The sequence below is a fragment of the Streptopelia decaocto genome, assembly GCF_964273445.1.
Source record: "Streptopelia decaocto genome assembly, chromosome: Z".
Classification (NCBI taxonomy): Eukaryota; Metazoa; Chordata; class Aves; order Columbiformes; family Columbidae; genus Streptopelia; species Streptopelia decaocto.
The window spans coordinates 9,628,395-9,639,198 of NC_138657.1; the positions used below are offsets into that span (position 1 = coordinate 9,628,395).

Genomic DNA, 10,804 nt, shown 5'->3' on the forward strand with positions numbered 1-10,804 from the left:
AAAGCTACGGCAGAAGGAGCTATTGCTCAATAGCGGTACTGGGATACCTCATTCCTGCTGCTCTGGAATAGCTCCTTCTGGACAGACTTCTCCAAGACCAAGAATTCCTCTTCCTTTTCTGTTCAGATTGCTTTGATTTGCAAAGAGTTGCTATTACTTCAGCATACCACTTTTAGTAGCTGTTTTTTTCAATAGGTGTTCTAGACGATTCACCTGTGTGGATTACCAGTAAGGTTAGACTATAAAATGCCAGTTATTCATGACAACAAAACCAGGCTGATTTGTTATATATCTGGGAAAACCAGATTCCCTCCTATCTTTTATATTCTTAAGCTGAAGATCCACTAAGGTAGAAATTGCCTCTAGCTGTATTTGTGTATAGAATCTTGCATGCAGGGGCCCTGGTCTTATTTTAGCAAAAGACTGTGACACAAGGAGGTAAAATACAAATTATTTGTAGCACCTCTGATGAGTCAATGCACATTTAGCTCTGAGATTCCAAGAGCAGGCAGCAAAAGGTAATAGCTGGTGCCATTCTTAGCAGCAGCTTTGTCTAATATGATTTTTCTTTTTTCAACAAATAGGGATTTAAATTTTATGCTAAAGTGGAAGGCAGCTGAAACCAAAAGCCACAGTTAAGATTTCAGAGGGCTCCAGGCAGATCTCTGTGAAAATGTGCAGCAGTTTTTATACAGATCATTGTCAAATTCTCTAACAACATATCCTTTTTTTACCTGACACAAAATAAAATAAAAATTCAGACAGATACAGACTGAATAATTAATTTTAAAACCACATAAAGGTTTGGTGTCATTGTCTAAAAGACAGTTCCTCACAAAACTCCTTGTCTGTGTTAAGCTATTATCTTGCAGAACTCTCTTCTCCAGTCTGCTTTCTGCTCTCATTTGATCTAAATACTGACCTTAGTGCTTGAGACCACTATGGAGGAACATTGTGACATTGCATAGCAGGGAGGCAGCCGGGTGAACATGAGGACGTGTTGAGAATGGGCTCCATTCATATTTTTGTGGCAGAGGAAAATTAATATACATGAGAAGGAAAGAGAAGTTGGGGATATAACTGTAAATATATATTTAGTTCGTTTTTTTTTTCACTGATGGTGTAGTTTTACCTTCTTAGTTCAAGTGAAATGGAGGAAGCATCTTCCATCTGCCACATCCATCCACCTTGACTCTTAGTTCAGCAGCTTTCAAACTGTGGTCCATGGATTTCTAGGAATTTATGAACAACATTTATGAACAGTTAAATGAGAAAAGCAGGCCAGCTTATCAGTAAATTTACATTGAAGATGTAATTGTGCAGTTTGTGGGGTTTCCTAACTGGACAGGGTGACTCCCAGTGTATCTGTCTGCATTTTCACTTTTCTAATAGACCTTAAATTCCATCTCCTTAAACAGAAAAGGTTTTTATGTTCACTGACAGGCTCTGAGAACCGGCAGCTCAAAACGGATGGCTATGCCATTGATTTCTACCTCTTACACCATGTAAGTCTTGCAAAGGACCAAGTACAAACATTCTTGACCTCCCTGGCCGCTTCTCTTACTCTTCAAGCTATCATTGACCTGTTGGACCGTAGCAGTGCTATGTGTTTAGTATGTAGACCGCAAGAGTTCTAAGAGAACTCCAGCAGCCCTGGTCTTTGCCATCGCAGAGAGCATTTTAGATGAAAGTTAAATGGAACAGCCTGGCTTATTCGACATTAATTGTCTAGAAACAACATAATGACAATTGCTTTAAGCAGTGCGGGAAGTAGAAGAGGTAAGAGATATATTTGGTACCAGATAGTAAAAACAAAGAACAACTGCTGAGCTCTTACCATTCAGATTCTGCTGAATGTTTTTAGAAGTACAGCTCTTGCCAAGATGGTTTATATTTTCTAGGGAGCCGAATTACCAGTTTGGCATCTAAGTGTAATGGTCAGATCTGTGAATGCTTGGTTTCTACAGGACACTGCTGTTTTCAATGTGATGCTGAACACATTGCAGAAATATTATCTGGCACCTGACCTACTAAAAGCTGTCAGAAAACAAGCAGAATTGCAGATGAGGAAAGCTGGCCATCTGGTCCAGTAATAGGGATCAGCTCATGGTAGGGACCTCAGGTTTTGGAAGCTGAGGGTGTCTGTACACAACAGTCAGCTGTCAGCATGCATATATGAAACAGAAGGAGATCTATATGGCTCTTTATGACTTTCTGAAGCTTCCATCAGTTTCTTCAGATTCCAGCAGGACTATTTCCTAGTGCAGTAACAATATCACAGCCAAGACAAAGCTCTTCTCTCTGCCAGAGAAGGTTAATTATTAGAGGAGCTTGGTCTTGAGATTGCAGCTTGTCCATACGATGTTAGGCTGAAGAAGTGTTTTTTGCACAAAGGTTTCAACTTTGGTGCTACTGTAGGATTAACACGCAAGTCAAAAGTACAACTCGTATGAACACCGTTACTACCACCACCATTACTGAATTTGGAGAATAATTCTACCTTTAATGTCTTTCCACTAACCTTAGGTGTTTATGGTAATGTCAAATGCCTTGACAGTTTTTGCCTCTTGCTCCTTTAGTTTCTGAGGGAAAACACAGTCTACAGGCCTCTTTGTAATCAGCTGTGTATTATGTTCTGGTAAAAAGTTGTGTTCTGCAAACATTTTTCTTCTTTAAAGCTGGTCCAATTTATGAATTCTTGTCTTTTGGGGGAAGAAAAACTGAATCCCTACACCCATGCTGTACATTCTCAACTAAGAAAATAAATCCCAAGGCCAGGCTGGACGGGGCTCTGAGCAACATGATCGGGATGAAGATGTCCCTGCTCATTGCAGGGGGTTGGACTGGATGAGCTTTGAAGGTCCCTTCCAAACCAAACTGTTCTGTGATTCTGTGATTATGGCTGAGGCAGGAACTGTAACAGCTGACCCTTCCATGACATTTTCCGAGAGCCTACTTTTGTTTCCTGCAGAGATGACTCTGTGGCTTCTGACCACATGACTTCATCGAACAGTTTTTATTATTAATAGGTTAGGAAATATTATTCATATGTTAGGAAAGGAATGACTTTTCCCATTGACACTGAAAAGAATTGTAGTTAGGCAGAAAGGCATCATTGTAATAATGAAGGAATAATTACCACCCTGTCTCACAGACCAGGCAGTAGAAAACAGATGGCCTGTCTTACATTAGCTATACAGGAGCCTCTCAAAGTTTCGCAGCTTTGAAACACGTAGGAAGCTTTGTTCCAGGAATGCCTGCCCGCAGTAATACCTCTGTGGGAAAGAGTTTGGAGCAGACAGAAAATCAGCTTTCTCTTTTAAAGCACTGACACATCAGACAGTGTTCTACACCCCAAAGAAGACATTACTCATTTTTCTACTCTTCCTCAGCGTGTGCAGAGGTCACTTTCCTGAACAGTATAATTCAACCAAGTAATTAGGGGACTAACGAAGATGGGAACATAGATTTCACAGAAGCATAGAACCACAGAATGGTTGGGTGTGGAAGGGACCTCTGGAGATCTTCCAGTCCAACCCACCTGCTAAAGCAGGTTCATTAGAGCAGATCACACAGGAATGTGTCCAGGCGGGTTTGAATGTCTCCAGAGAAGGAGAATCCACAACTTCTCTGTTGCCTGTTCCAGGGCTTGGGACCCTCAAAGTAAAGATGTTTCTCCTCATAATCAGATGGAACCTCCTGTGGTTCAGTCTGCTTGTTATTGAGCACCACTGAAAAGAATTTAGCCCCATCCTCTTGACACCCTCCCTTGAAATATTTATAAGCACTGGTGAGATCCCCTCTCAGCTTCTCTTCTCCAGGCTGAACAGACCCAGCTCTCTCAGTCTCTCCTCATAAGAAAGATGCTCCAGACCCCTCAGCATTTGGAACTAGGCGAACCAGGTGTTTCTGGAAGGAATCATCATGAGGATCTAACTGAATATATAGCTTTATTTCACCACAGCTTCTAAATGCATTTAAGCAATGGCTCCATTCTACTCAGAACATATATAAAGGTGGCCTCCACTGCAAGTATTTACATGGTTGCAGAGCAGTTACTATTCAGGATTCACAGAGGGTTTTTTTAAGCACTATAACCTCCAATTCTGATTCTTGCCTTTCTCCTCAAACTTCATTTTTCTGTCAGAAATGCCACTTAAATACTTGAAGAAGAACAAATAAGATTTTTTTTTCCCCTAAAAATGAAAAAAAAAAAGTGGAAATGACATTTCCAGCAGCTTCTGAAAACAGAATAGCTTCTGTGAAGACAGAACCATCCTAATGACTAGAAAACAGCCAGACCAGAAACTCTGGATTCAAGTCCTGCAGATAAGCTCATACTTCACCTCTGTAGAAGCAAGGAATTTCTATCTAGATGTGGAATTCTCAGGTTCCCAGTGTTACAGCTGAGGAGTGAGGAGGTCAGTGTCTCCCCTCCTTTTATAGATTGTTCAGCTTTTGTTTGTTTTGTTTTGTTTTGTTTTTGTTTGGGTTTTTTTTGTTTGTTTTTTGGCATAGAGTATTTCACTCGCTTTACTGTGGTCCTGACCACATTTACGCACATTAGTCCACTACCTAGCGAAAATAATCTTTTCCTTTGCAAATAAACTGATACAGAGCATGAGTGCCAACAGCCCAGGCAGCAGAGGAAGATCTGGAGAGAAGCATGAGTGCCTGTTTCATGGTTGTTTTCTTTGAGGTGCTTGGAGTTGCAAAACCAGAATAAGAGCTCTAAGCTCTTGAGTTGTGTAAAGCCACGGTTAGTCAGAAACGCTTGTGAACAAGACACTGTGACCTGCGTGGCTGGCTTCCAGTCCGGTGTGCTGTTCTAGAGCTACCTACTGCCTTGTATGACAGGAGCCTGAGAGGCTGGTGCCTACCTGGGCCCCCTTACCACGAGGTGGAGTCCCATCACAACTTTCACAGCAGGCAGGGCTGGTGGAGAACTGACCGTCAGGCAGGAGGCTCTGAGTCCACCCGCAGGACCTTCTCGTGGTGCAGGACAGACCGACCCTTGAACAACAAGGGCTGCAGAAGTGCAACACCTCAGGCAAGTGTGCGTTCGATTCATCTCGTGAGGCTGCAGCCCCCACAGCTGCAGGGAAGACGTGATGGCCATTTCTCCCTTTGCAGCAGAAGATACTATGAGGGAGGAGGTCTCTTGCTTGGTGGGGGGGATTATTTAATCCTTCAGCGTGTAGCACAACAGCTAAAGAACTCGCTGCAGGCTCATAGTTTTTGCAGCTCAGATTTCCAGCAAAGCTGGGAGATAGCAAGTAAGTTTTTTTACTCCCTGAGAACTAAACTAGCTTCTAGCTTTTGTTTCATCTCCTTTCCACTGTGGTCCTCACTTTCAAGTTTGGAGGCTGACTCAGTGACAGTGCCCACAGTGCTGCTTGCATCAAGGGGAGGCCCAAAGGTATATCACTGTGAGCTGTAGAATACATTTCTCTATTTGTGTGTTCCCTTAATATTTGTGACTGGTTAACAGAAAATAAGAAAAAAGGAAAGCCCTGGATTTTGGGTGAATAAACTTGCATTGAAATGCTAGGTCTTTGCATCTGATGGATTTCAGGTCTTCGTCCTGACCCATCATGGCCTGCATCTGGCAGCTGAAATGCAGCCATCACCTTTCAGGCCTTTACAAGGTCCACTGACGCAACACAATGTCTGTGGAACAGGATTGTGTAATCAGAATGAAAAAAAAAAAGTCTGAGAAGACACTACAGATTCTCATGGATCAGCATATAAATTCATTGTCTCTATTTAATTACAGTAAATATTCAAAGTCTTGTGCTTTTGTTAATAAGACAGCACATCCCTGATGCCACAGTATATCCAAGGATGGCTTGAGATCTTACAGCCTCAAGTGCCTTGACTCTTATAAATATTTGGAATAACTTTTGTGTATTTTCCATTAATCTTAGTAAAAGGTCTTTCTATAAGATTGTCAGATTCCCATATGATAATACGAAGTGGTTCTCTTTGATGGCAAAACCAGAAAATCTGTGACTACGGTAATGAAGGCAGTATAGAAGTAGTCCCAGAATTAGGCCCTGCTCAGTGTCCTCTGAGTTATTTCTTCTACATGGTCCATTCTTCTGAGACAGACAAGAAAAGCCACGGCTGTGATTACTTTCCATGTACACATAATTTCTTAGGCTGCTTCAGATGACAGTGGAGAGAAGAAAAAGGGTGACATTTGAAAGACAGAAAGGTTAAAAAAAGGAGAAACTCCATGGAATGAGGCACAGTCAGTCAGTGGTGGGGGACATGAATAACTCAGTTCATAAAGAGAGGGAATGGAAAGTAAAAGGGAGAGTCAAACAGTGGATTAAAATGGGAAATTACTGGCACAAGGGAATTAATCTGAACAGCCTAATTGCCCTGATTTTGTGTAAGCTTCTGACAGCCAGGCTGTTAGGTGTTCATGGCAGCCCAGAGAAGCAGAACAGAAAAGCCAAATATGGCAAAATATAATTTATTTGAAGGTGGATGTTTGCTTAGTATGTATGTATTAAAAAAATCTTTTTTATTTTAAATTAAAGGCGTGTAATTTTAAATTACTGACTTCTAAATAATAATAAATATGAGTTGATGGCTCCATCGCAACTTGTTGATCTTGCTGTGACTGTATTTCAGAGGACCTAGACAGAAGGAGACATCTGAGACAGACACACATTACACCTAGCATACACATGCCTTTAGTGAGGTAAATTGCTATCTTTCTTATGTTGCTTCACACTCTGGGAAGTGAAAAAGCACATGTTTGGAAGTGTGTGAGCAACAGAAGGGAACCAAGTGTCATTCCACAGAGGTGAAAGTTTGTCTCTCAGGTATGTGCTAAGCTAAGAGGTAAGAGATCTAGCTTTGGTTCTTGTCTATGACCCAAGTCTTACTATGTCACTGTGACGAGAAAGTGGTATCTAAGTTCTCTGCTTTTAACAGAAAGGTTTTCCATGCATCCTGCTTCTACCTTGCCTGTTTGTTACACGTTTCAAGCACGGTAACAAGCAGAACAAAGTCCTATCTAGCTAAGTAAATCAGAGCTCCTATATGCTGAAAAGGCCTTCGAGGCACTTTGCTGGGCACTAAGTGTGGCTTATCTCTTCTCAGCCTGCACAACAATTCTGTGATCATACAATTTGGCCTGTTGCAATAGGGTAAGGGGTGAGGATTTTAAACTAAGGGAGCGGAGATTCAGGTCAGCCATGAGGAAGAAATTTTTTAAAATGAGGGTGGTGAAACACTGTCCCAGGTTGGCCAGAGAGGTGGTGGATGAACCATCCCTGGAGACATCCCAGGCCAGGCTGGACGGGGCTCTGAGCAACCTGATCTGGGTGAAGATGTCCCTGCTCATGGCAGGGGGGTTGGACTTTCCCACCACCCTCAGCTTTCAATTTTCTCATATAATGGTCTTTCCACTCTGACAGTTCCTATTTCATTAACCATCTTTTTCTTCTTCTCTGGGCTGGGTCAAATTGTGCAGGTTTGGCATCTGCTGTCCCAGTGAAACCTTGCAATCAGGGAGGATGCATCGGAAGTGAAGAAATGAGGACATGAATAGAGCAGGGGTGCCCTCCTTCTGCAGCAGCCATGTTGCACCGAGCCTGGCAGCAATATGGGAGGTGGTGCCGTTGGTCCAGCCCTTTTATCCATCTCCTCACGCTGACTGTGGTGACATTTGGTGTGCTCGCACCTTTGATATGCCACCGGCTCCTCCACTCATACTTCTATTTGCGGCGCTGGCACCTGAACCCCATGAGCCAGGAGTTCCTGGAGCAGAACCAGCAGGAGGGCCAGGCTGCCCTCCATTACTTTGAGAAGCTGCAGGTACCAAACGCCTCTGAGGGCTCTGGCAGTGACGCCTTCCAGCCCTTGCTGCTGGTCACCATCATCACTGTGCAGAGGCGGAATGATTTCCACTATGTCTTGCAAGTGGCCTCCCACTTCCACCGCCTCCTCCAGAAATGTGGTGAACGTTGCCAGAGCCACCGCATCCTCCTCTGTAATGTGGAGTCAGACCCCAGTAGCCATCAAGATGTTAAGCTGCTGAGCAGCTTCTTTCCTATGGTCAGTCGTGACAAAACTGGGGAGACACCTGACCCCAGAGTGAACCAGTTTGAGAAGGAGAAGCAGGACTACATCTTCTGCCTTGAGCAGTCGCTGTTGGTGTACAGCCCAGAATATGTCCTCATAGTGGAAGATGACGCTGTGCCAGAGGAGGACATATTTGCTGTCTTGCAGCACCTCTTGTTGGCCCGATTTTCCAAACCATACCTCAGAGACGCACTCTACTTCAAGCTTTACCATCCGGAGCGGCTTCAGCGCTACTTCAACCCCGAACCCATGAGAATCCTTGAGTGGCTCGGTCTGGGCATGTTCCTGGGGCCTGTGCTGAACTGTGTGTACTCCTGGGCAACTGGGCGCCACAGCCTCAGCTGGCCCATTGTCTTGTTCTTTGCTTTGTACAGCATGGCTTTGTCGGAGCTGGTGGGACGGCATTACATGCTGGAGCTGCGCCGGCTGGCCCCCACGCTGTATAATATCGTGCCGGTCACCGAGTGCTGTACACCTGCCATGCTCTTCTCTGCTCCGTCTGCCCGCCGTGCCTTAGGTTATCTGAAGGGGATGCACTGCCGACAGGGTTTTGCTAAGGATATTGCCCTCTACTCACTGCTGCGTACAAAGGGGGAGAACGCCTATGTTGTAGAACCCAATCTGGTCCGACATGTGGGAATGTATTCCAGCCTTCGGATAAATGACAATCCGAAACTGCTGTGATCTGTTCACGCCTTTACAGACACAAAGCCCAGGGAACTTGCCACTGAGCAGAGAGTATACAAACTCTGATGTCATGCTGCTCACACTGGGCATCCCGTGCCTCCAGATGGACAGAGAATGACTCTCTTTTAAAAAAAAACACAGAAGTTTCTTAAAAAAATAAACTTCCATACATGCAGACCCTATTTGATATGTACTTGGAACTAATCAGCATGCACTATGTGGGAGGGGAGTGGAGAATTCCAGCTGAGAGTGTGGATTGTCTACTCTCCTTAATCATTCTTAGGGAAAAGCTCACACACCAATATAAACAGCTATACTGCCTACTCTGCTACATATTAGTTACAGAAATTCTCACTTTAGGGCAACAGAAGTATTGGAGAAAGCGAATGTTTCACATCTAAGCTAGTGAGGAGGAAAAAGCTTTATTTTTCCATCCTTACTGAGGTCTGATCCCTGACCCCTATCTGTTTCAAAGCCGTGGTTTTGAGCAGACTTTTCAAAAGCAGCAGTGGTTTCTGTGAACCTTCCCACAAATTTTGCTTAGATTCCTCAAATTTTACTAAGTCTCCATTTGCTACTGTCTCCCCCTACAGATTCTATCTGCACCTCCATCCTTCCCAATCCTTATTTTCTTGGAACAGAACCTCTTAAAAACAAAGCCTCTGCTGCTTTATTAAAGGTCACCTCTGACGAAAAGGAAAACAGAATAACAGCCATTGATGTGACACAGCCAGGTCACGAATGCATGTTTTCTTTAACACACTACAGACATCACAAGCAACATAGATGACTACTGTGTTGGTATCATCACTAGTTGTAGTGGATCCAGGTCACTAAAAGAGGCCTTATCAGTTGCTGATTGGACTTAGACATTCAACATTATTTTACCTTGACTTGCTAGCAGCACGCAGGCAAAGGAAAGATAACATCAGGTACGGCTGTTGTGCAGGATCTTTGTTTCATTTTGGAGCTGTAATTCATAGCTCAGCCTAAGTGGTTCATACACTCCTCCTGGCAGCAAGCAAAATACCCATCAGAAACAAAGCTAGCTGTCCATAAAAAAAAAATAGCAGCACAGCACAGGGGGTCACCCTGATACTGACCCCTTAACTTAATGTGCTCTGGTTGTTAGGCATTTGGGATAGGTACTTTGTACCACAGTTGTGGGCACAGTTAAAAATAAAGCCAGACAGATGACAGAGATCTCATGCAGGATCAAAACTGGCACCAAAATGCTTAGGTCTAATGAAAAGCCCACCTTGACTTCAGTGGTCTTTGAATCGCATTCACTTAGACGTGGAGTTTGTTTGAACTGTTTTTGAAACCATATTCCTAGCTTCTCCTTGTTTTTGGTGAGAGAAGAGCTCTACTTTGAATTTTCTTTCTTCCAGTCTCTCCCAGGTGGTTTATGCCCTAAGCTCTTAACAAGTGTGGTAGTAGATGTGAAAGACATAAAAATCCTGAGAGATGAAACCAAAGAAAGTTCCAAACCTCCAGCTGTCAGTATGTGGTGGGTATCAATTACACAACACAAATGCATAATGTGAGTTAGCTGATTAGAAATGGCTTCACAACACAGAGCAGTGCTTTGCTCTGTTAGTGATCAGCTGGAATAACACCTTTGAAAATCAGATGTGAATAAAACCTACTTGTGGATTCCATGTCATTGCAAAGGCAAAGCATCTCTCCTGGCAGAGGACACGTGAAAAATTGCACAGGTAGAACCACAATTTATTCCCATCTGCTGAAAATCCTGAAGATACCAGAGTGGTCACACAGGGGCAGGTGAGCAAACCTATTCTCAGGTTTTACTAGAATATGGTTAAGATGGCAGGATTTGAGTGTCATTGTGTATTTATTCCACTAAGTGCCTGTGTGTGTGAGGAAATACAAGTTGTTTCTGCATCTCAAGCTGTGAATGTTTCAGTGCAGTGTGCTTTCTCATCACTTTTTCTATCTTTGTACTGTACAAATCCAGTACAATGGCCCCTGTTCTTTTCATGAGAGCCCATTCATA

The 10,804-nt window shown here is 43.4% G+C and overlaps 1 protein-coding gene across 1 annotated transcript; it reads left to right on the forward strand.

Moving 5' to 3' along the window:
* Window positions 1-7,596: 7,596 nt before the first annotated feature.
* On the forward strand, window positions 7,597-8,907 carry PGAP4 (post-GPI attachment to proteins GalNAc transferase 4; the record flags this gene model as incomplete). Its single annotated transcript, XM_082074912.1, has 1 exon — window positions 7,597-8,907. One exon carries the CDS (start codon window positions 7,597-7,599, stop codon window positions 8,782-8,784), a length of 1,188 nt encoding a protein of 395 aa, XP_081931038.1. The 3' UTR covers window positions 8,785-8,907.
* Window positions 8,908-10,804: the final 1,897 nt, after the last annotated feature.